The sequence below is a fragment of the Hemitrygon akajei genome, chromosome 7 (genome assembly GCF_048418815.1).
Source record: "Hemitrygon akajei chromosome 7, sHemAka1.3, whole genome shotgun sequence".
NCBI lineage: Eukaryota > Metazoa > Chordata > Chondrichthyes > Myliobatiformes > Dasyatidae > Hemitrygon > Hemitrygon akajei.
In genome coordinates this window covers 53,644,463-53,671,179 of record NC_133130.1, presented here as the reverse complement: position 1 = coordinate 53,671,179, position 26,717 = coordinate 53,644,463, and the positions used below count along the sequence as shown (strand labels likewise).

Sequence of the window (26,717 nt, the reverse complement as noted above, 5' to 3'; positions counted from 1 at the left end):
TCACTTTATTTCTCCACTCTGACCTGTCTGTGGCCTCTGTTACATTGAATCCTAACACAGCCTTGAAGATCAGGATCTCATTTTTCGTTTGGACACATTGCAGCCATGTGGACTCAATATCACATTCTATACCAGCCAGTGACTCATTTTCTCTGTCTGTACCACTGTTGCCTGCTTCTCATTTATCTGTGACATTGGCTCCATTTTCTTCTTGCATTTAGCACCATCTGGCCTGTCAAGCAGTTTGCATATTTTACAGTTTTCTCTCTCTGTAGCTGATGTGTTCTGTTCATTTATATGTGATCTTTCTTAAACATTTATCAACTGAAAGTCTCTGTCTAGTTTATTCCCACAGCAACATTGAACTCACCTTTTTATAAACATTTCCTTTTCCCCATCCATTTCCTCCTCTCTCCTCTCCACCCCCCCCCCACCACTCTCTCTCCAGTTTGATGTTCTGACAATGTGGTCTTCAACCTGAAATGTTAACTGCTCCCACATTTGTAGGTCCCAGCATAATTTACTCATAAACAGTCCAGTATACACAGTGATACGTCAATCAGAAATTGATCTGAGCAAGGCTAATCTTCTGTTGATCAGTCAAGGCAAATTTCATCTAGTGATGATACCTGTGGATGCAGTGTGTTAAATGAATGCTAACACCCACAAACAACATACATTCACAGAGAAAGCATCATTATCATATTTAAATGTTATATTATTGCCTGGAATGAATAAAATTAATATTATTTCAACAGTATCATGCTAACAAACATGACAGTTTGAAGAAAATTTTGTAACACTAGATGCTGTTCTCAGAATATTCCTGCCTAACCAAACAATCTAAAGCACTATTGTTCTTGCATGCAAATTCTATACAATAAAAATATGCAGTAGTTCCTGTGAGAATAAGGAAGTTTAGTTTGTCATCAAACACTAAAGTTCCAGATATACTGCTGGAAGTGCCCTGCCTGGTTGCATCATTTAAATGTGTGGGAACATAAGCTGAAGCGAGTAGTGCACTCAGATTCAGATCCAGCTTTAGATGCATGTGCTGCCCGATGCACGTCCCTCTCTACAGGAGGCGCTGCCTCAAGAAGTAAACATCGATCAATGCCAACTTTTCACAGCCACCACTGGGGAAGGGGTACAGAAGCCTGAAGCCCCATACCAACATGTTCAAGAGCAGCTACTTTCCTTCAACCATTTTGGTTCTTGAACTAATTGGTACGGTGGTAATCACTAAGCTTAGCAACACTCTTGACCACTTTAATCAATTTGCACTAAAAATGGACTTCTTTTGCTCTATTTATATTCTTCCTCGTAAAATTTATATATAATTTATGTTTCATTTTTCTTGTGAATGCTACTTTTGTGATGCCATGTGCCTGTGATACTGCTGCAAGTTGAGTTTTTCATTGCAACTGTGCATACATGTACCTGTGCTTATGACAATAAACTCAATTTCGCCTTTGAGCTAAGCTCCTGCAAGAAAATGTTTGAAATCATGAGAATGAACATCAAACCTTTAAACTGTGTTGCTAGGTGCATTGGAACATAACTGTTTGCATTCCATAATGACGATTCCATCAACATCTGTGAATTTACTGTATGATGATTCTCACGTGTAGGTAATTCATCAAAACCTCAAGTAAGAATACCTGAGGCTTTTGTTGAGCCTTAAGGGCTGGCACAGTAGTATAGTGATGAGTACGTTTTACAGTAGCCGCGACCTGGGTTCAATTCCTGGTGCTGTCTGTAGAAGTTTGTACTTTCTCCGTGACCATGTGGGTTTTCTCCCACAGTCCAAAGATGTGAGGGTTGGTAGATCAATCGGTTATTGTAAATTGTCCCGTGATTAGATAAGGGTTAAATCAGAGGTTGCTGGGCAGCATAGCTTGAAGGGCCACAAGAGACTGTCTGTGCTCTATCTCAATAAATATATAAATAAATACAATTGAGCTTACATGTTAAATGCAATCATAACAGCATACTACTCCGTTTCCTGAAAAGAATTCACATTCCTGTGAAATTTAAAGGAACAACTCTGTGATGTTACTCTGTTGCTCCTGATGCCTAGTTGAGCTGCAGCAGCCAAAACTTAACATAATCATTCATTATTATCCTCTATATTTATATTAAACCCATTAAATGCAGATTTACACACAACTGAAAGGATATATTGAACTGAAATAACATTTGCAACTCTAGCTTTTACATCAGTTTCAAAATGAACATTCACAAGAAAATTCTGACAGAAACTCATTGAAAGCTTCTATAGGATTTAAGCTTTTGAAGAATTTATCTTTTTTTAATCCATAAGTGAGTGTTTCAGAAATTAATCGAGTTGCCTTTATCTAATTCAATAGCTTAATAATAAGAATATTTGAAGAGTAAGAATAGAAGGGAGAAACACAGTTTACATATAACTCAACACCATAACTCACCACAAATAATTGAAATGATTCAACAGTTTATTGTGAAGAACATTTTAAGATTAGATCTTAGTTAAAATGTTGTGGATTTAAAAAGATCATCAATAAAATGTCACTGAATACTTAACTATATAGAATTGTAGTAATTCAATCAAAATATTTTGAATTACATAAATAATCTCCTAATACTGAAAAGGGTAGATGGTATTGAATTGAACAAATGATCAGAACCTACTTGGAGATGACAGTGGGAATTGTTTTCCTAGGCTTTGGCTCAGCAGGCAGAGAGATGCAGGGTTGCAAAACTGCAGAGGGTTCATCGACTGCTAACAAGTTGGCACATTCAGTGGTAATTTTGCTTAGCTGCCGCTCCAAATGATCATGCTATCTTCATAGAATTATAGAGGCTTACAGTGTAGCATCAGGCTATTCAGTCTACAGGATCAAGCAATCTGTTTGACAGCACCACCCTCTGCAGTCTTCATCTTCATCTATTTTAACTACTCTCTGATTTCCTCTTACAAGATGCTACACCTAGAAAGTGGATCAGATCAGACTTCAGGCATCAAATGATCACTGCACTTGGATAGGGAGGATGATGAAAAATGGGCTAGAAGGCCTCGCATGACATGACAGATACACTTCAGAGTCTTTTATGTTCTGTCAGGATTGCAATCAGAGACTGGTAGCAGGATGGACTGGAGCCCAATTGATCAGTCCTTTGCAAAACCCAAGAATATACGTCGTGCCACTGGACATCGTCAGGTACATCCCTTGATTTTTGTCATGAGTATCTAGGTGGGTTTTTGAAATTCCAAGCATTTGACATACTTATCCTTACCTTGAAGCAGAAACAGGCCAAATATTGTAAATGCAATATCACAGTAATTTGTGGTATTGTTAATGGCTTACTATTCAGACACAGTTAGCAAACTTTTAGGTGTGAGATACTTGCCCCAAAAAATTCTAGACTATTTTCATTAAAAGTAGGTCAAATTGGAATGCAGAGGGTTTGCTCTATAGGATCAAGGAATGGGAGCAGGTCAACCCTGCTTGTCATGCTTGCTCTGCCGTATAATGTCATGGATGATCTAACTGTAACCCGAACTCTGCATTCGTGCCCATCTCCAGTAACTTCTCAATGCCTGCTTACCTCCACCTTTTATGGCAAAATTAGTAAAAGACACTTCTCCCACTGCTTTACAATAAAGTTTATTCAGAAAACTCGCAACCCTTCGAGGAAATAAAAATCCTCATACCTGCCTTCACTAAGTGACTCCTTATTGTCAAACAGTGACCCCTAGCTCAAGATGCTCGCACACGAGGAAAGATTTTCTTCACATCCTGTGTACCCTTCCTGTTCAAGACTAATCAGAATCTAATAGGCTTCAAAGATGAAAATAGTTGATACTCCGGATAACCGTCAAATTGCAGAAAGCATGTTTAAGACATTGATTGAAGCCAAAGTATGTTTATGTATGAAAATTGAAGAAGGCAGAAATAGCCACCAAAGCATATTGTTTTGTAGGCATCATCACTCAGGGTGCAACCAGACAGTTTTACTTGTATGCTTCTTTATGAGGTTTGAAGTAAACCTTGTGTGTTTATGCATCTACAAAGTCAGAATGAGCTGACTTCTTCCCTCACATTTTCTAGTTATTCTACAAATTTCAGAGAACAAAAGAACTTTTTGTGAGGAGACCAACTACTTTGGCAATCAACCTTGTTTTGTACTCTCTTACTCAGGTGAGGCAAGTTTCCACTCTGCACCTTGCAAAGATTGTTGATGCAGTGATGGACTGATTGATCATTGGGGAGGCAGAGAAGGAATTCATTCTACCAGTTGACTACAATCAGATGCATTCCTCATCACTGAAGTAGCTGCATCATGATTGGAGCCCACTGAGCGATGTCTAATACATCACCTGCTTTTTTAATTTAATCAAGGTCACATGAGGTCATTTTGCTGATTGGAGGCATAAAAGCACAGCAATCGATGTAATCTAATGAAAGCCACATAATCATTCACATGTATTTAAAAATATAACAAATAATTGAAATGTAACAGTTTGTGCTGTATGGCTCTACTAAGGCTCAAGATATCATTATGTGAACTCTTCACAAATGCATTTGAATTTCCTCTTGTTTCTTTGAAAATGAAAGTGTTAACCCATTAAATAGTCCGGTGAGATTTGAAATACTCATTGTTGAAAGCATTAAGATGTGGTCTGGGTGTTGTGGAGAAGTTTGTCGCTGGACAGCAACCAAAATAAATGAATAGAAAGCTGATAGATCATTGTGTAAGTTCGCACAATGGAGCTGTAGGCAGTGCAGCATGAATTTTCAGGCCTCATACTTCCAGACATTTATGTTTTAGCTGTACAACAACATCAAAACAGTCCATCTACGTCAGAAAGTAAACCACTCAGAATCTAAGAAGACAATTCATTTTAGATAAGGGTGGCATCAAATTCAGGGGCTATTGAATCATATTCCTTATTAATATCCATGATGAGACAATTCTCAGCTATTTAGAAATAGCTCTGTGTAAATAATTCAGTGCAGGATCCTGAGAGTTTGGTTCCTTCAAGCTTAGAGGAATTGAAACACACATGCGGTATTTCACTGTTTCTCTAGAGCACATGGTCACAAAATGTAACTTGTTCAGTTATCAATTTTTCAGTGGACTGAACACTGCTTTCTTCTTTAAGTGCTGGTTTCAACATAGCAAAATTTTGATGATGTGTTTTAAATTAGAATCCCTGAGAGTTTGTGTCCCAATGTACCAACCGTGCTTCACGTACATAATTGTTGAAAAAAAAATTGCAAATGCTGCATTTGATTTGTGGGGAGTTATTCCACCAAAAACGTCCAAGATAAAAAAAAGCTGCACGTTTTCAAAATACTTTCTTCCTGTTCAATAGGGTGAGTTTAAGCTAAGCAAAAAGTACACACTGAATAATAAGCTTGCAAAATTTGTATCCTTAGGCTTGGCCGAACAGTGCACAGGACCACAGCAGCATCATTTAGGTCACAATTAGGCCTATCATAAAGACAATACTTAGGACAATAGACTGCATACAAAAATCAAATATACTTCAAAATATGAATATATATGTCAACTTTTCAGTAAAAAAATACCAAATTTAAATCTTCATTGCTTGAGCCATCTATGAGACTCCACTTTGGCCTTCATGAGATAAACAGCTGGCGATTATGTTAGGGTGAGGTCTGGGAGTTGTGATAAAGTTCATGGTACAGTGTATCATTGGACATACTCGTTCATGATCTTTCAAAGCATCTGATAAATGTTTCACTTCTTCACTAAGTTTCCTTATTTCCCTTTTTAGCGCAGTGTTTTCCTGTTCCAGCCCTTCATATTCCTGTTAAAAAAAAAGCAAGTCTTAAAGAAGAGGAACTCAAACCCATTTTTAAAAATGTGTAAGCTAAAAGAATATTAATCATTAAAATTAGCTTCAGTCAAGTTGCCTGGGAATTTAATCTTACAGTACCAGTGTACAAAACAAGAGGAAATTGGGGTGAAAGCCTTCATTCACATGTATTTTCAGTGCATGAGCTTTACAAGTGAATTGCTCATACATGTGTAACCTTGGGAATCAAAAGAGCAGACCGGAATTAGAACAGATATGTTAACCTTTACATAAAGATTTACCTAAGCAATGATAAGAAACATGGCTAGAAAGGACAGCAGTCAGGTGATGGGGTGGGGGAGAAGAGAACAGATAGTGAAAGATTTAAGAGGAAAAGATTATTTTAAAAAAAACAGAATAGGCATTTTTTCAGGACAGAAAGCTGGTTCAATTTCTGGATTAGTTTCTTTTTTAATCCACAATTAGAAATAGATTGGTTTATTCACTGTTAGGTTTCTTTGGCTTTGATTCCAGCATGAACCGATCTATACCAATGACGTGAGTCTATATCAATAGCTCAGAAAGTTCTAGAGTCTGGATATTGAAAGAGGCTGAGCTACCTGACACAGAGCTGCTGGGATGATCGACCCCTATATGAGCTGTAACAAAACTCTATCAGGCCATATGAAACTAACACTCATCAAGTAGACTGGAATTCAGAGAGGATGGTAGGAGATGGGCCATTCTGAGCAAAATAAACCGCCTGAGAAGTATGATGTGGATTGTTAGAAAAAGCTCGAGCTTAGTGTTGTATCGCTCCTCCTGCAGGGTGAGGAGTGGGGATGCTAGGGGCTAAATATCAGGGTGTGTGTGCTCACACCATTTACAAAGGAGCAGGTTCTAGTGGGCGGGAGTAGGCAAGTCTGCATGGTGCTATGTTAGTAAGGTGGTCTCTCAGTTATTCCCAAATTCCAGCAGGATCAACACAGGAAATAATCAGTGGGTACTATCTTACTGTAAATGCAAGGACCAGGCCCCATGGATTTTCAGTCATTCGTGCTTTTTATTAATCTACAGTAGCTCGGGTTATGAGAAAGCATTGCATCAAAGTAAGAAGGGAAGTATCTTTGGATGTTCCCTGTTTTTTTCTTTCAGATTACCAGCATCAGCAGATTTTATTTTACTCTTCAAGTTTCATTTGATGACAGAACATTGCAATTTAGTCTCCTTCCGAAACTGCCTTGGCCTCCATTCTTCCTGCAGGCAACAGAGTAACTCATTCTCTGGTCCCCGCTATTCTGACCAGCTGGTCAGATGTGCAAAGGAAAGGAATCCTATTTAAGACAGTCCAGAGAAAATGAATATAATATTACACACTTAAATGCAACATGGCAAGCCAAGAAATAACACTAATATTATTCAACAGAAAATGAGAAAAACAAGAACTTGTTTCTCAAACCACTGTTCACAATCTTGGGAAATCCCAAAGCATTTTACATCCAATGAACTGCATTCAGGGTTACAACTTATGCAATTTTTGGCAATCTATTAATTGGATATTATTTTAGGGATAATAACAGCTGAAATGACTCCACAGATCTACTTCAGACAGTGACCTGAGGAGTGATCCTTGATCTGCGCCCCTCTTACTAAAATGCATCTCTGATTCCTCACTGCCCTGCTTAAGACCTTGGGGAATAAAACCCCAAACAAATCAGTCTTGTCAACTTCTCTTCAGGAGACCACAGGCAGGGAAGGGTTTAGCTTTAATGCTAAGCCTCATTTTGAACTGAAGCACATTTACACATATACAGCATCTGATGATGTTTGCTAGCTATGAGCTGGGTTCATCTGTATGGAAAGGGGAAAGGAGGAGGGCACATTCTGTGCTTTCAGGAAGTAAACACTTAAAATAGAATCCTCTGTGTCTTCCAGAAACTAATTTAGTAGCAATTTTGTAGCTTTTGCTGAGAATTGTTTTCTGGGCCACATTCATCTCCCAAAATGCAATACCTCACATTTATCCACTTTCAGCCACATAACTTGTTGATCAATATCCCCTTGTATTTTTTTATAACCTTCCACATTATCTAGAAAACCATCTATTTTATTAGCATCCACAAACTTACTAACCATGTTTTCTATATTCACATCCTATCCTTTATATAAATTACAAACAGCAAGGGTCACAACACTGACCCCTGTGGCACACCTTTAGACTAGTCTGTGAAGAATATCCACGACCATCGCCCTCTGCTTCCCATCACTGAACCAATAATGAAGCCAATCCATTATCCGTCTCTGGATAACATGTGAACTAACCTTCCAGGTGGGCTGCCATGAAGGGGTCTTGTCAAAGTCCTTTCTAAGTCTGCAAAGACCACATCCATCTCCCTTCTTGATTACCTCCTCGAAGAACTCCAAGAGAGTTATCAGACACGACTTACCATGCAGTAAACCATGCCAACTGTCCAGAATCCACCATCATTTTTTCTATAAATATTGGTAGATTCTGTCTGTCAACTTACCCACCACTAACATCAGACTCACTGGCCTGCAGTTTCTGACTTAAATTTGCTATCCTTTTTAAACAATGGTGCCACATTAGCCTCTCTCTTGTCCTTCAGAACCTCAACCATGGTCAGTAAAGATATCAGCAAGGGCCTCCGGAACTTTTTTCCTTTAACTTCCCACAAGGTCTGAGAATACACTAGGTCAGGCCCTGAAGATGCACTTTAAGGCCTCCGAAACCTTCTCCCTGCTAAATCATATGTGGACCACGACACCACCACTCATTTCCTCTATTTCCTTAGTATCCATTATTTTCTCCACATTATAAAGGTAGAGAAATATTCATTAAAAACCTTATGTACTTCCTTTGGTTCCTCACCTTGCCTGCCAGATCATTCTCATATCCTCTTTCTGCCGTCTTTACTTCTCTCTTAAGGGCTCTCATACTCTTCTTGTAGTCATCAAGAGATTGACTTGTTCCCAATTGACTAAGTGCAGTTTGTCTCCTTTTTCTCAACCACAGCTCAGTATCTTCATTCATTGTGAAACTTCATAGTTCATTACTTAGCCAACTTTATTTTAAAAGTTTTATTTTTAGCAAGGCATTTGATATGGTACCCCTTGCAAGGCTTATTGAGAAAGTATGGAGGCATGGGATCCAAGGGGACATTGCTTTGTGGATCCAGAACTGGCTTGCCCACAGAAGGCAAAGAGTGGTTGTAGACGGGTCATATTCTGCATGGAGGCCGGTGAGTAGTGGAGTGCCTCAGGGATCTGTTCTGGGACCCCTACTCTTTGTGATTTTTATAAATGACCTGGATGAGGAAGTGGAGGGATGGGTTAGTAAATTTGTTGATGACACAGAGGTTGGAGGTGTTGTGGATAGTGTGGAGGGCTGTCAGAAGTTACAAAGGGACATTGATAGGATGCAAAACTGGGCTGAGAAATGGCAGATGGAGTTCAACCCAGATAGGTGTGAGGGGTTCATTTTGGTAGGTCAAATATGATTGCAGAATATAGTATTAATGGTAAGACTCTTGGCAGTGTGAAAGATCAGAGGGATCTAAGAGTCTGAGTCCATAGGACACTCAAAGCTGCTACGCAGATTGACTCCTGTGGTTAAGAAGGCATTGGCCATCATCAATTGTGGGATTGAGTTTATGAGCCGAGAGGTAATTTTGCAGCTATATGGAACCCTGGTCAGACCCCACTTGGAGTTAAAGTCTGTCCCAAGCCTTATAGCTCATCAGGCCAGTGCTTATGCCGGTTTCCGTGGTGTGAAGTGACTGACAGTACAAGACTCCCCCCCTCCCCACCCCCGGATTGGACACCAGTCTATCGCGAGGTTAGCCCCCAGCATTTTGCCGGTACCCATTATGGAGCAGTGTGTGGTTAAGTGCCTTGCTCAAGGACACAACATGTTGCCTCAGCTGGGGCTCAAACTCACGACCTTCAGATCACTAGTCCAATGCCTTAACTACTTGGCCACGCACCACACCTCCCACTTGGAGTACTGTGCTCAATTCTGGTTGCCTCACTATAGGAAGGATGTGGAAACCATCCATCCATGTGGAAACCATGTAGAAAGGGTGCAGAGGAGATTTACAAGGATGTCACCTGGACTGGGGAGCATGCCTTATGATAATAGGTTGAGTGAACTCGGCCTTTTCTTCTTGGAGCGACGGAGGATGAGAGGTGACTTGATAGAGGTGTATAGGATGAGAGGCATTGATCGTGTGGATAGTCAGAGGCTTTTCCCCAGGGCTGAAATGGCTAGCACGAGAGGGCATAGTTTTAAGGTGCTTAGGAGTAGGTACAGAGGAGACGTTAGGGATAAGTATTTTACGCAGAGAGTGGTGAGTGCGTGGAATGGGCTGCCGGCGGAGGTGGAAACGATAGGGTCTTTTAAGAGACTCCTGGATGGCTACATGGAGCTTAGAAAAATAGAGGGTTATGGGCAGAGCCTAGGTAGTTCTAAAGTAGGGACGTATTTGGCACAGCTTTGTGGGTCGAAGGGCCTGTATTGCGCTGTACGTTTTCTATGTTTCTGTGTTAAACACTCAATACCTCCTTTCTGCCAAGTACTTTAACTTAGATGATAAGCCAGTTAAGTTACAGTTATTAAAAGCTTTCTGGAAGTCTACCTGGTTTTTTTAAAAATCAAACTAGTTAAACACAATTAGAGTCCTGGAGAGATTTGGCACTAAAATAGGCCTTTGGCTCACCAAATATGCACTGGGCATCAACTACACATTTGCCCATAACAAGTCTGTGTTGCCTTGTCTTGCAGCAGTATGGTGGAAGTTCCAGGTGTCAGGGGTCATGAAGTGTGTGAAGTTACCATTACCAGAGAGAAGATTCTTGGGAAACTGAAAGGTCTGAAGGTAGATAAGTCACCTGGAGCAGATGGTGTACACCCCAGGGTTCTGAAAGAGGTGGCTGAAAACATTGTGGAAGCATTAATGATGATCTTTCAAGAATAACTAGATTCTTGAAAATTCCATTCTTCGAGAAGGGACAGAGGCAGAAGAAACAAAGCTATAGGCCAGTTAGTCTGACCTCAGTGGTTGGGAAGATGTTGGAGTTGATTATTAAGGATGAGGTCTCAGGGTATTTGGAGGCACATGAGAAAATAGGCTATAGTCAGCATGGATTCCTCAAGGGAAAACCTTGCCCAACAAATCTGTTGAAATTTTTTGAAGAAATAACAAGCAGGATAGACAAAGGAGAATTGGTGGATGCTGTGTACTTGAATTTTCAGAAGGCATTGACAAAGTGCCAGACATGAAGCTGCTTAACAAGCTGCGAGCCCACAGTATTACAGGAAAGATACTAGCATGGATAAAGCAGGGCTGGTGTGGCAGGAGGCAAAGTGTGGGAATAAAGGGAGCCTTTTCTGGTTGGCTGCCCATGACTAGTGGTGTTCCGCAGGGGTCTGTGTTGGGACCGATCTCCTTTTATGTTAAATGTCAATGATTTATGTTATATGTTAATGCAATTGATGGCTTTGTTGCAATGTTTGCAGACAATATGCAGATCGGTGGAGGGGCAGGTAGTTTTGAGGAAGTAGAGAGGCTACAGTAGGACTTAGACAGTTTAGGAGAATGGGCAAAGAAATAGCAGATGGATTGAAGTGCTGGGAAGTATCTGGTCATAAACCACAGTAGAAGAAATGAAAGGGTTGACTATTTTCCAAGTGTAGAGAAAATACAAAAAACTTGGGAGTCCTTTTGCAGGATTCCCTAAAGGTTAATTTGTAGGTTGAGTCTGTGGTGAGAAAGGCAAATGCAATGTTAACATTCATTTCAAAAGGATTAGAATATAAAATCAAGAATGTATTGTTGAGTCTTTATAAAGCACTGGTGGGGCCTCACTTGGAGTACTGTGAGCAGTTTTGGGCGCTTGTCTTAGAAAGGATGTGCTGAAGCTGGAGACCGTTCAAAGGAGGTTCATGAAAATGATTCCAGGATTGAATGGCTTGTCATATAAAGAGTGTTTGATGGCTCTGGGCCTGTATCCCCTAGAATTCAGAAGAATGAGGGGTGACCTAATTGAAAACAGTTAAATGGTGAAAACCCTTGATAGAGTGAATGTGGAGAGGATGTTTCCTGTGGTGGGAGAGTCTAAGACCAGAAGACACAGCCTCAGAATAGAGGGGTGTCCTTTTAGAACTGAGATGAGGAGGAATTTCTTTAGCTGGAGATTGGTGAATCTGTGGAATTCTATGCCACAGACAGCTGCAGAAGCCAAGTCTTTACATATACTTATAGTAGAGTTTGATAGGTTCTTGATTGGTCAGGGCATGAAGGGATATGGGGGAGAAGGCAGGAGATTGGGGCTAAGAGGAAAATTGGATCTGCCTTGATGAAATGGCGGAGCAGGTTTGATGTACCAAATAGCCCAAATCTGCTCCTATATCTTATGGTCTTAATTAATCCATTTTCCTCTACTTGACTATTAATTATCTCCTGGGTCATTATTTCTAAAGGTTTCCCCTGCCACAAGACTATACTGAATGACTTCTAGACACTGGGCCTATCAATACTCAGTGTTTTGAACCAAGAAGCAATAATCTCCAAACATTGACACTGCCCCATATCCAAAGAACCCTTGAGGATCAAAGGAAAAATCCCATCCAGAAATGGAGACTTAACCACATGAAGTTCAGCCAACATTTATTATAGCTCTGTCTTGTGAATGTTTAACTTGAATATCTCAACTATCTCTTCTGCTATTACTTTAGAATCACCTTCATTCCTGTTGTATACAGATGTAATGTCAGAATCCATGTGCAAGGTCTCATTTTTGGAGCTAACTAAGGGGTACAAAAGTGAGGCTTTGGTGCACTTATACTTCATTATGGAGGTCTGATATAATGAGATGGCATGTGCCTGGTTAAATAAGTACTTGTAAATATAGATAACATTCTGCTTTCCTTTAGGGTAAGTGTTCCTTTAAGTGCTGCATCATGAGATTAATTTGTTGTATACGTTGCAAGACTGACACGGCTTGAGAAGCAATTGTCATAAACTGTTGTGCCTTTTTGCAGCTCCTGATCTCTGTGTGAATCTATACAGCACCCTCATCTCACAGTCTAATGGGGAATACTAGTTAAGTAACCAGCATCGTAACTTACAGTTTGTGTTTCTTTTTTGAGATCTCCATTATTTGCATAATTTCTCTGAAAGGCTTGTTTTCCAATAGAAGGACAACAATATCAGTAAAAGTTAATTTATGCTTCAGGTCACTTCCCCTGTCTATGAGCAATCTTCAGTCCTTGTAACTGCATGGGTGCAACTAACAGTACTCTGAAAATTTCCCTAATGTGTCAAAGCTTATGAGTACTAAACGAACAAAAGTCCTAAACTCTAGTGGGGAGGAGCACTTTGAATCATCATCTTCATTACCCAACCTGTAGTCTAAATTGTCATAATTTTCAATTTTAATAACAAAATTATGTGCTGGTGCTTTGCATTTGGTAAAACATTGTTTTATCTATTCACCTATTTCTTGTAGAGCTACATTAATGTCTGTGCCATATTTAAGCCTAAATTCAAAACTCAACATGCCTCTATTAATATAATAAAAATGTACAATTTGCTTAGCCCCTATCACTTGAAAGAATATGAATTCAGGAGCTGAGAAAATATAGATTGTTAATTATTCTTGGATTTTACCCTCAGATTCTTGTAGAGATATTATTCTGCAGATGCTGGAAATCTTAAGCAACCCACAGGAAATGCTGGAGGAACTCAGCAGGTCAGGCAGCATCTTTGGAGGGAAATAAACAGTTGATGCTTCAGGCTGAGACCCTTCTGCTTCCCTCCCCCACTCCTTTTTTGTTTTCCTTCCTTCTAGTGGGCCACTCACCCCTCTTCACCTCCCTCTGGTTCCCCAACTCCAGACCCTTTATTCCACAGTCCTCTATTCCTTCCAATCAGATTCCTTCTTCTTCACTCCTTTACCTCTTCCACCTATCACTTCTCAGCTTCTCACAACCTCCCTCTTCCCTCACCCACAAACCTTCACCCTCACCTGTCACTTGCCAACTTGGACTCCTCCCCGCTCCCCACCTTCTTATTCTGGCTTCTGCCCCCTTCCTTTCCAGTCCTGATGAAGGGTTTTCACCCAAAGCTTTCCCCTTCAGAAATGTTGCCTGAACTGCTCAGTTCTTCCAGCATTTTGAGCGTGCTGCTCTTGAATGAAAGCCCGTCCCAGATACAAAACAGAGCATTGATCATCAATCAATGTTGTCAGCCCCTCTGCCTTCCCTGTCCTCATAAACTCTCAGATAGCAAGACCAATTATATTCTTTAAAATAGCCAGCTCAACCTTTTCCAAAAGCTAGCGAAATCAGTGCACTGCTCTAGAAAATGAGCAGGCAATAATTTTTCACAGTGCCATGTTCTTACAAAGTGAACCAACTGCTAAAACTAATCAAAATTGTAAAACTCTTTGGTATCTGTAAAATACACAATAGAACAATGTTTTAACTGAAAAATACCCACCTGTGAGTGCCAGGCTTTTTAATACCTAATTCACACTTCATGCACCTGTGTCTTACCCCATGTTACGTATTTTGTGGTATACCAAAAGGAACCCACAGTCTGGTTAAGCATCTTCGTAATCAAATAGCAGATAAAAATAAAGTTTTACAGTGAGGGAAAGGGTAAGTCTTGGCTTCTGAGGCCAAATGTATGGCTCATTCCCAATCACTTCAGTCAGTGAAGACTAGGGACAAGAACCAGAAGACTATGGTCTAGTGAACTAACACTTTTCATCATACTTTATGAACAACTGAGAAGGAAACAATAAAACCATGAAGGAAATCCATCAATAAAAACACAAAATGCTGGCAGAACTCAGCAGGCCAGACAGCATCTATGGGAGGAGGTAGTGATGACGTTTTGGGAGTGACTCCTGATGAAGGGTTTCGGCCCGAAACATCATCACTGCCTCCTCCCATAGATGCTGTCTGGCCTGCTGAGTTCTGCCAGCATTTTTGTGTTTTTATTTATTTCCAGCATCTGCAAATTCACTCGTGTTGCCAAGGAAATCCATCAGCTGGTTTAACCTGACCACCCAACAAGGTAACAGTGGATAATGTGTAATCATTTCAGATGAAGCAAGATCAGACATCCTGCATTTCATATTTTCATGAATCCCACCATTACTGCGGGTATTTAGTTGACATCAGCTCCTGATCCAAACGGTACTATTTTTAAGGGTTGTCTGCTTTCTTAATATACAGTGGATTCCAGTTAATTGGGCCATCAGTTAACTGGGGCAGCCACCTATTTGGGACAACTCTTAAAGAATAAAAACTAATCAATAAAATAGCTGGGTATTCTCTTTGTTTATTTGGGACACCGTGCCGCTGAATTGGGACAGGAGACTTGCCAATCAGTTTCTAACTAGCATCAGGCATGTGCACGTGTGTGGCCATCAGACATACATTATCCTTAGAGTGAACAGTTGTTAAAATAACATCAGCTATGTGTGCTTGTGTTATGTTATCTATTTGGGCCGATGGACGCAAATTCAAAAAGCATTGATTTCTGATAGTTTTGATTTATTAATTTTTAAAATAATTCAGATCCTTGCCAAGATGGCACAAAAAGATGACACCGGCTAAAAAAAATTACCCTCCTCTACTAAATTAAAAGCTATCCTCCAAATACCACTCATCGTCAGCTAACAGAGATAACTGCAGTGCCAAAATCTACAATTACGTGCTTGATACATCTGTGAGATAAACTGCGAGAATAATAGGCATTATTCAAGGGACAACAGGGAACATCTGAGAAAGAAATGCAAGAAGGTAAGTATCCAGTTGTTTAGGAGGATCTCAATCAATGATTTTCCATTGTAATTGGATGAGATGTGCATGTCAGTAGACTAATATTTGAATAAAAAAGGCAGAGGAGCTAGCTAAGAAGATGGAAATGTTGGCACCACATTAAATTCAAGAAAACACACAGTGGGAAAGATGGTGCTGAAGTTGTAATTGCAGAAATCATGGAAATCTACAAAACTCCCCTACTTGCTTCAAAAATTTTGTGCAGATGATATCTTCAATGCTGATGAAACAGGTCTTTTTTTAAATCATGCCATGCTGAACAATTCCCTTGGCTACAAAAACGCAACACAATTTGGTTGAAAGAAAGCAATGAATTGCACAATGCATTGATTTTTGCACTTGGAGTTTGTGCTGATTTTGTTCATTTACAGTCAAAGGAGCACAGCAGCCTACACTAGATGAAACTCCTCCATCAATCAATTTTAGGAACTAATACACAATTTGATAGTATAGTGGTATTGCTAGTGTTATAGCTAGTCAATTTTTTTCTGTATTTCATTTAAATACCTATTACTTAGTTAAAAGGTAGTTTATCTCTTTTATGACTTTTTAAGCATTTCCATGAAACTTTGGCTAATTAGGACAGCTGCTTTACTGGGCCAAAATATACTGGTCCCGATGTGTCCCAATTAGCCGGAATTCACTGAACTTTCATAGTTTCTTTTGCACATTAATTAAAAGACACTTTGACCTAAGTGATCTAGCTAAATGGAAAAGCAGTAAATAAATAAAGTCCAAACACTTAAAACTCCTTATTTAAAATCCAAGGATGAGATATCATAAGTTTGGACTTCAGTTAGCTCTATAACAATTAAGTTGACCAGTCATGATCTGCACTGAGGTTGTGACAGCATCAGTCTATTTCTCTGTCATGAATCTATCAATAATGAACTGAAGTTGCTGCCTGCATTCATGTCAAACTGGGCACCCTCAATGCCTGACTCAGTCACACCTGCAGCTTCACCATTCAACCATTTAGCTGAGCTTCAGAAACTGTAAAAAGAAACACTCCTCTATATCTATGATATCATTAGAACATAATTTATATTTTCCCTGATTTTCCAGAGATAAAGTACTAAGAGATCTACAAGCATAATTAAGCTATCACAACTGTCACATTACAACAGGACTCCATTCCTTTGAACAGTTTGCAAGTTGGAAACGCAGCTGTGAGCTGGTTCCCTGGTGGTAGAAAACACTTGCAGCATCACAGGGGCAGGCAGACCCATACCACCACGCTCCCAGAATACTTGTTTGTATGTGCTTGCTTTACATAAGTTGGGTGTTCATAAGCTGGGGAAGAATTGCACTTGTTAATGTGCCAAAATGCAAACCATTGTAAGTCATGGAATAAAAAAAAGATGTTCCTGATCATTATACCTTGTTTGCTAAATAATCAGAGATTAAAATATTTATGCATGAAAATGCTCTTTTTGGTTCAGTTTTGACATATAATAATTAAGAACATATAAGAATGAAGTTACAAACATCATAGGAAGTGGATTGTCACTAATGGATGGGAAATTAGTAGCGGAGTAGCGTGCTTGAAGATCTAATTTACCGTAAAGTGTGTCTCTGCTCTTCCTTCAATGGAGGGGCATACTGGAACTAAGCAGTAAAAACTGAGTAACATAGGGCTCCTTCTAGTAAAGAGAAGGCTGAGGGATAATCAGATAGAATCCTTTAAAATAATGAAGTCTTTTGATATGTTAAGTGCAAAGACAATGTTTCATTTGATGGCAAAGGATGCTAAATATCAGGCAAATACTTATTGCATCCAATAAAAGGTTCTGTTGAAACTGCTTTATCAAGATAGTGATGGAATGAGCATGTGAAACTCATTACTACAGAGAGTATTACAGGAACTTAACATGGATGCACTTAAGAGACAGCCAAATAAGTATAGAAGACAGGAACAAGAGGATAGTTGTTGGGCTGAGTTGAGGAGCAGTGGTTGAGTTCTCATGCATGGACCAATAGGGTGAATGGATTTTTCCTCCTCTTTAGGTTCAAAGTGAATGCAATGTGAACATTCTCTACCCAGGTTATGAATTCAATATTCATTATTTTTCATTCAATGTATGAACATCTGGATAAAGTGCACCCATGGATTCAATTTTATCCCAATAGTAATATCTGTGTACTTTGCTTTGTAAATAGATAGGTTGACATTTCTCTTACATCCTCTTATATGTACAAAGTTCATAAAAAATAGGCCATTGTTTATCACTTCTAAACATTATCCACAATGTTTTTATGAACAGGGAAATATGGGAAATCTACTGTAAATACATAACATCCATCCTTTCAACACTCTTAAAGTTTGCTCCAGTTAGATCATCTAGAAATATAAGTCATGTACTCAGGATAAGATGGTGGATATTTCAGACTAAGATGAGTAGATATTGTTTTGTGCCAAGGCTGTAAATCTTAGATATTCTCTACGCTACAGAATACTGGTTGCTGATGTGGTGAATGATTTTTTTTCCCAACACTAAGGGAATTCACGGATCTTGCTCAAGATGGAAAAGTGGGATTAAGGTCCGCTTTCTGGCTTCTGGACTCTTTCTTTCCAGGCCTGATGAAGGGATCTCAGCCCAAACATCGATTGTTCATTTCTCACCATAGATGATGCTGGGTTCCTCCAGCATTTTGTGTGTGTTACTTGAAGTGAGCTTTGATGTTCAACAGCAGAGCAAGGTAACAGTTGGCCTACTCCAACTCCCATGTTTTATATTCCTATAGATTTAAAATGTTATAAGTATTCCCATTAATTTACATGACTGAGGTATTTACATCTGATGTATCCAGACACTTATTTCATCTAAGTTAAAGACAGAAGGCCATGGGAGTTGTTTAGCAACCTGGAAATACAGTCATTGACTAAACATTTGTTTTTCAAAGCAGAGTTCAGAATGGGAATTAGCGTACATTTTCATTTCAGATAAGAAATACCAATGTCAAAGTCAGCATCAATTTACAACATACCCTTGTACCTTGTTCAGTGCTTAGGAAATGTTTCCTGGTACAAGGGATTTAATGGATTCTGCACTAAAATGGATTATTATAGCATTGTGTATAGAGTTGTCTTACAGCCAGTGTGCTGTGCAAGCAACCAGGATTGGTGGGGGGGAGTCAGCTCTATATTGGCTCATCTGCGACAATGATGTGGTTAAGGTGTTAAGCTGCAGTATGGATGACCACTGAGCCAATGCAGTTGTTGCTTGCGAAGGCTGAGGACAAAGGTGCAGCTGCCCAGCACTAAGTGTGGGACTCCAGTGAGTGCATGCATTGCTGCAAACCAACAGCTCCTGCTCTTCGTGTTGGTGCTGTTGATTCCCAGCAATTGATGCACTCACTTGGCTGGATAAAACAGGCTCTCTCTTGGAGCATAGTGTTTTGTTCTGATTGCCTCATTATAGGAACGATGTGGAAGTTCTAAAGAGGGTGCAGAAGAGATTTGCCCGGATGAGAGAATATTTCTTGTGAGGTAAGGTTGAGTGAGCTACCTGTCCACCTTTTTTCCTTGGAGTGAAGAGGATGAGAGGCAATCTGATTGAGGTGTATAATATTATAAGAGGCATAGACAGAGTAGACAGCCAGCGCCATTCTCCCAGGGTGGCAATGACTAATTACAGAAGGTATCCTTGTAAGTGATAGAAAGTTTAGAGCTGATGTCAGAAATATGTTTTTCACACAGAGAGTGGTAAATGTCTGAAGTGCACTGCTGGAAGTAGTGGTAGAGGCTGCTACATGAGAACATACTGCAGACCATCGAACATTACAGCACAGCAGAGGCTCTTCAACCCATAATGTTGGGCAGACCGTAAGAGACCTGCTGTAAGATCAATCTAACCCATCTCTCCCACACAGCCCTCCATTTTTCTATCATCCATGTTTTTCTAATCCAGGCAGCATCCTGGTACAGGTCCACATCATAAGGTGCCTGACTACGCATACATAGCAGCCACTGCTTTTCCATTTCCAATTCATTCCTTTCCTGCCTCAAATGCTGCATTTGAGGATGGTGAATCTGCCACGGACTGCCATGGAGGCCGAGACACTGGGCATATCCTAAGTGAGTTATCCAAACATTAGGGACATTTAAGAGACTCTTCAATGAACAAATGGATGAAACAAAACTGGAGGGTTATAGGCTAGAGAGAAGGGTTAGATTGATCATGAAGTAGGTTTATAAAGGTCAGCACAATACTGTGGGCTGAAGGGCCCATACTGTGCTGAACAGTATTCCGTTCCGAGTTCTATCTTCTCTCAGTGTCAATAGTTGGTTGTAATGCTGTTTCCTCCTCACTTGCTTAGTCTGCGCAGCTCTTCCCTCACCTCTTTCACCCACAATTTCCTCTGTGGTAGCAAACTCAATAATGAGTAGACAAGGTTGAATTTGTTACCATAGTGAAATATCTAGGTTGGGGAGAAGTCTACAGCTGAACAAAGTGGGAGTGGGGGCGGGGGGCATGGTAGACAGCAGTTTTCATCACATTCCAGTCCGGGGTGATAAAAGAGAATCTGATCCAGGCAATCTGTTAACACAAGGAGCAGGTACTGCCAGTGCTCACTGTGCCAGCCAGAACCCAGGCCTCATTCCTGAGCGACTGCATTGCCTCCCCAGCCCGCCTCTTCCTGGGCTTCAGAAGCAGCTTCTCCACTCTAATAAGGGTAACTCCTTATTGTGTAGAGGGCAGAAATTCAAGCCATGCTCTCAGCACAAGTCTGTAGACTGAGCATGTACCTGTAAGTGTTTGCACTCCAAGATCAAGAATACTGTAATGAATTAGCTATCTTTGTTCAGCAGTTCCAGAGACATTTCAAGTCTGATTAAAAGATAGATTAAACAGAGTTTTACTTTGCATTTAACCAATACTTTACCATATTTGTCAGTGATTGCTATGACCATCTGAAGCAAACAAGGGGGAAAGATTCCATCATCAGTGTAACTTTCAGAGCTTACAATTCTAAGAAATGGTATATTAATTAATCCTAATTACAGTCATAAGGAAAAGCCAACTATATAGATATGATTGTACAGTACTACACCAGTTAGAGTCACAGAGAAATTCAGCTCATAAACAGGCCCTTAGGCCCATCTAGTCTGCACTGAACCATTTAAGCTGTCTACTCCCATTGACCTCTACTGGGACCTTAGCCCTCCATACCCATACTATCCATGCACCTATCCAAGCTTCTTAAATATTGAAATCGAGCTCACATGCACCACTTGCGCTGGCAGCTCGCTCCACACTCTCTGACTCTTTGAGTGAAGAAGTGTCCCCTCATCTTCTCCTTAAACTTTTTATCTTTTACCCTTAACCCATGACCTCTGGTTGTAGTCCCACCCACCAAACTTCAGTGGAAAAAGCCTGCTTGCATTTACCTTATAATTTTATATACTGTACTTCTATCAAATCTCCTCTCAATCTTCTATGTTCCAAGGAATAAAATCCTAACCTATTCAATCTTTCCTTGTAACTCAGCTCCTCCAGACCTGGCAACATCCTTGTAAATTTTCTCTGTACTCTTTCTACCTTATTTACATCTTTCCAATACTCCAAACTAACCCTCACCTATGTTTTAAACAACTTCAATGTAACATCCCGTCTCCTGTACTCAATACTTTGTGCCGAAAGCTCTCTTCACAACCCTATGTACCTGTTAATATATCATATCTCTGCCATCTAGAATTATTAGTTTTTGAAGAGCCTTGGCTTTTGATAAATACTTCAAGCATGAGAAATGAATCAGGAAAGACAACACTTGCATGCAAGTAATGTATAAAGAGGCCATTTTAAAAAAGTCAAATGCTGTGAACCTGTAATACTTGTTTACATAATACCTTTTGTAACACGAATCCTTCAATTCCACTATGACCTAAAAAACAAACAGAAGCAACCACAGTCCCTCAATCGTCTATCGAGGCTTTGCTTCTCATCTTTTTCCTCGATCCCTAAATTCTGCCTACAGGAATGGCTCAGTGGTGAGAACCAATTGATAAAGCATGGGCAGTGTCCTTATGACTGGAAAGCCAGGGGTTCCACAGGGCTCAATACTCAACCCCTTTTATGTAATATATGTTAATAATTTAGCCAAAATGCAGAGGGCACGGTCAAAAGGCTTGTACAGAAGTGGCCCTGTATTGACAGTGACTAGGAAAGCTTCAGATAACAGGAAAGGGGTACCAGCTGGGCAGCTGATAGGTGAAACCACTTGACAGGGAAGGTGGGTGGGTGGGGAGGGGGTTAACAAAGAGCTAGAGAGCAGCAGAGATCACAGAGGGGATCTCACTGAGCTTCCATCAAAGAGAAGATTTCAACTTCTTCAGAGCAGTACACCTTGAAGAGACTTTGCCATGGAGCAGCAAATCATAAACACAAGCGGTCCTGCAGATGCTGAGACCCTTCATCAGGATGACGACCTGCCAGCTTCCCCCCATCTTCTTATTCTGGCTGCTTCCACCTTCCTTCCCGGTCCCAATGAAGAGTCTCGAACCAAAACCTCAACTGCTTACTCCTCTGCCTGACTTTCTTCAGCATCTAGTGTGTGCTCAAGATTTCCAGCTTCTGGAGAATTACTTGTATTTGTTACAGGAAAGAGGTGATTGCACAGGAGAGGGTGCTGTGAGATTACACAAGATTATACCTGCAAGGAAAGAACAGACAAGCTGGGACTGTGTTCTCTGAAATACAGGAGGCCAAGGAGAGACTTAACTAAGGTGTATAAATAAGACCTATTTACTTTGGCAAAAAAGTCAAAAAACAAAGGCAATAATTAAAAGTGGCATCTTCCCCTCTGCCATCTGATTCCTAAATGAACATTGAACCCTTGGACACTACCTCACTTTTTTATTATACAGTATTTCTGTGTTTTTTGCACGTGTTTTAATCTATTCAATATACGTATAATGTAATTGACTTGTTTATTTATTATTATTTTTATTTTACTTTTTTCTCTTTTAGAATATGTATTGCATTGAACTGCTGCCGCTAAGTTAACAAATTTCACGTCACATGCCGGCGATAATAAACTTGATTCTGATTCTGAGATGAGAGTTTTATTTACCCCGAGGGTGGTAGGAATCCAAAACTCACTACTTTGAAATGTAGTACAGGCAAATCCAATTCTTACTACACTACGTTTAAACAGTAATGGCATGTGCACAATTAGATTTGTGACCTGCAGGGCTGGGTCGCTAGATTAGGTTGGGTAGCTTTTTATTCGACTAACACAGAACTGACCGAGTGGTCTCCCTCTGTGTAATAAATAATTTAATGATCAAGATTTTCTGCGCTTTTACTCCCCCCCCCCAAGAATGTTATTGTAAATGATAAAATAAACAAACCTTTTGTATCATAGCTACTTTATGTCATCAGGCTCCTAATCACTTTGAGTTTACGAAGTGCGTGAAATGTTAGCGCTTGGGAAATTTCCCTAAACTAGGTTTGCTGTTAGTAAAGGCCAAGCCCAATTACAGCCGTGACAATCTCACGCCTCAATATTTAGAAACCTGGCACATGACACATTTAATGGCAGAATTCTTTCCTATAGGCTCTTTCATAGTTTGGAAATGTACAGTCACAGTCCAGATAAGTTCGATGAACGACAATTCCCACACAATGTAAGAAAATTTAAAGGAAGTCATAGCATTGCCAGTGGGCCAGTCAGCATGAATACCCGCATTAGACATACATTTACTGGACGTTCAAATAGGAACAGTTTTTACATTAATTACTATCTTAAAAGGGCGACATTACTGAAACTTACTGATATTGTTTCGTTATGTCTAGATATTTAGAATTGCAGTTTGGGGTTAATTCATTTCATTATCCGCAAATTATCGGGCCACCACTGGATCTGTGGCTCGGAGCTATACCTTGTGTAGTTTATCTGCCTTCAGGGTCTGTTTCTTCCGACTTCTTTGCGCAGCGATTCTGTTTTTTTCCCTTCTTCGAAGTTTCTTGTTATCGCCACCACAGTCCTAGAGTCCAAATACCAGATCTTGCTTTACAACATGCAGTGACAAATGACCTGCACAGTGCAATACGTATATAGAGAGAGAGACTTTCTACTGACCTGAGATGCCCGGATCGTGCCGCTGCTGTTCGCTGGATCATGTGCAAGGAGCTCTGCAGAATCTAACCCAGACATGGCATCCAAATAATCAAATTTATGTGCAAACACATGCACAGCTCTAACTGACAGCAAACGAAAGGAGTTCAGCGTAGCATGCTCTCAAGAGGCCGGATTTCCCATTGAACCAGTGTACAGAGCTGGAGTCAAGTACTGAGGGAGATGTCTAGCACGCCGTTTGCCATCGATCATTGATCTGGCAAAAAAAAACTTCACGCTTTGATGTAATTGTAAAAGTAAAAGCAGTTCTGAGAGTTTCACATTGTCCAAATAAAAAAAAAATAATTTTCTTCTTGGAATGCGTATGCCAAATTTCAAGTCGTGTTTTGGTTTTTAATTTAGGAAAGTCGAAATCCCCGAACTTCCACACTATCACGTAGAATATTCGCTGGGCTGCCTAGCCTCAATCAGAGGCACAGGTCGAAGCACGAATTTTTTACCCGTTTCTTCCTAAAAGTAACACCAGACGATAGTTACTTACATTGCTGACTTGGTCAAAAATGTTAATTGACATATCCCGATTAAAATAGTAATTCACTGATTCTGCTGAAAACAATGCACAATCACCGGATTTGGGCTTCGTTTCATCCATAAACCGTATAAGCAATAGAATAAAATTAGATTTAAGCGCCTCCACCAGAATATTCCCCGTACCCAACTCACCGTAAACATCGCGTTATTTTACCTGTCACGAACTCCAAAGTAGTCAAAGTTCTCCCTACGCTTTACAAATTTCTCCACTTGCGTGGTGTATCTGAAAAGAAAGTTCAACTGCGTGCAAGTAAGTTCATCCCTTCACACCCACAAAGAACATGCGACAGTTCATCAAAACCTTGTCATGGGCGTATTCAGCAGAACAAACCTATCAAGGCGAACCGCCTGTTTCCCAGAAAAAAATGACGGAGGCACTCGAAATTTAAATGGAAAAGTAAAAGAATAACACCACAGCGTCTAACAGTGGAAACCTTGCTCGATCAAGATAAGCTCGATTGACTTGTACATTAGGTTCCTACACTGCCCTGATTCATTCCGAAAACATTCATTTTGTGATCCTACGTGTGCACTTCTATATCGTTGTTGGTGTTGGGGTAAAGATATTAACACCTATCTATATTTATGGGCTGCATCGATTGTAGTGTACAATTTTACTCTTGGAGTGTACAATTAAGGAAGGCTTTCTTCAGATTCATAAAAGCGAGAACAGAATGTGTTTTAGTAGACGTGTAAATAAAATCTATGGGGGGGGGGGGGTGAACTAGAAAATCACAACCTGAAAATCTGTAAAATAGAAGTAGATTAAACACTGAGATCTTCTTTTCCTTGAATCTGGCCCAAGCCTTTCAACAAACGGTAATTATTTTCAAATGAGTAGCAAAGCTACTATTGGCCACCGAAGAGATCGCCTTATACAAGCCAGAGCTATCGTTCGGGCCAAACTGGTCTTCTGGTCTGGTTTCAATTCCCCAGTGGGGTCAGAGATGAATTGTCCAGTGTTATGTTACCTCTAATCTTCTTGGTTTAAATATTCCATTTAACCTCATGAGAGATTACATTGTTCCCAGGGAAGGTGTGTAGTTTATGTGTGCTGATGCACAAGACTTTAAAACTGTAAGGTACAGTCTGGATACACTCAAAAGGCTCATGTACTAATATTTTGGAAACTCCACCCTCCATAGGCAAAGGTTCTTCTTAAACCATGTACAAATGACCAGGATACTGTCAACTCTCTTCAAAGAAAAGCATTTTGTTTCTTCCATACCATTGCAGTCATTTCCAGAATTACTCTAATAAAAGGAACAGGAGAAGCTACAATGAAGAATTTGTTCACTAAACTGGAATAGAACACTGTATAAGTAGTAACCAGCTTCAATTACATATAACACACAAGACAGAGCCTAAATAGTTTGAGAGTGGAATTCACTAGAGCAACATTATCATTATCATGAAATGTAAAAAACATGCAGAATCCATTCTTAATTTTTCTGATTATTTAGTATTTTAACAATTGTACATGTCAAAAGTATTAAACCATGGAATGTACTTATTGAACAAACCACAGACCACAAGATATAGGACCAGAATTAGACCCTTTGACTCAGCTCCACCATTCAATCATGGCTGATCATTTTTTTCCACAGAGAATCAACCCTGTTCTCATGCCCTTGTCCCCCAACCCTTAACACCCTAAGAATCAAGAACCTAGCAACCTCTACTTTAAATATGCACAATGACTTGAATTCCACTGCCATCTGTGGCAATAAATTCCAGATTCACCACCCACTGGCTAAAAAAAATTTTCATCTGTTTTAAAGGGATGCCCTTCTATTCTGATGCTGTGTCCTCTTGTTCTAGGTTCACTCACAGTTGAAAACATCCTCTTCATGTCCAAACTTCAGTGAGCACAGGCCATCAAATGCTCCTCAGCCTCAACATCATATCCTTACTTTTATATATTCTAGTCCTCTCAAAATGAATGACAGACATACTTTATTGATCCCAAGGGAAATTGGGTTTTGTTACAGCCACAGCCTTTGTAATTGCCTTCCTTACTACCGAGTTAACCTGCAAATTAACCTTTATGGAATCCTGCACGAGGAATTTGAAGTCCCTTTGCACCTCTGATTTCTGAATTTGCTCTCCATTTAGAATGCCTACACTTCTAGTCTTCCTTACACGGTATCCATCTGCCACTTCTTTGCCCATTCTCCTAATTTGTCTAAGCCTTTCCACCTACCTTTGTATTGTGTACAAACTTGCCACAAAGGAATCAATTCCATCATCCAAATCATTGACATATAATGTGAAAAGAAGCAGTCCCAACACTGACCTCTATGGAACTCCACTAGTCACCAGCAGTTATGCAGACAAGGACCCTTTTATTCCCACTGTCTCCTGTCA

General features: G+C 40.0%; 1 protein-coding gene across 3 annotated transcripts; it reads right to left on the bottom strand.

The window, feature by feature from the left end:
• Positions 1 to 2,264: 2,264 nt before the first annotated feature.
• Positions 2,265 to 24,620, bottom strand: batf3 (basic leucine zipper transcription factor, ATF-like 3). Of its 3 annotated transcripts, none has more exons than XM_073050874.1 (4): positions 24,505 to 24,620; positions 23,763 to 24,269; positions 23,563 to 23,667; positions 2,265 to 5,818 (listed from the first exon to the last, which is right to left on the bottom strand). In XM_073050874.1, exons 2-4 carry the CDS (start codon positions 23,835 to 23,837, stop codon positions 5,606 to 5,608), a joined length of 393 nt encoding a protein of 130 aa, XP_072906975.1. In that variant the 5' UTR covers positions 23,838 to 24,269; positions 24,505 to 24,620; the 3' UTR covers positions 2,265 to 5,605. The 3 variants fall into 3 exon arrangements, with proteins under 3 accessions (XP_072906975.1, XP_072906976.1, XP_072906977.1); XM_073050875.1 differs by having other exon boundaries at positions 24,483 to 24,612; XM_073050876.1 differs by lacking the exon at positions 23,763 to 24,269 and having other exon boundaries at positions 24,483 to 24,612.
• Positions 24,621 to 26,717: the final 2,097 nt, after the last annotated feature.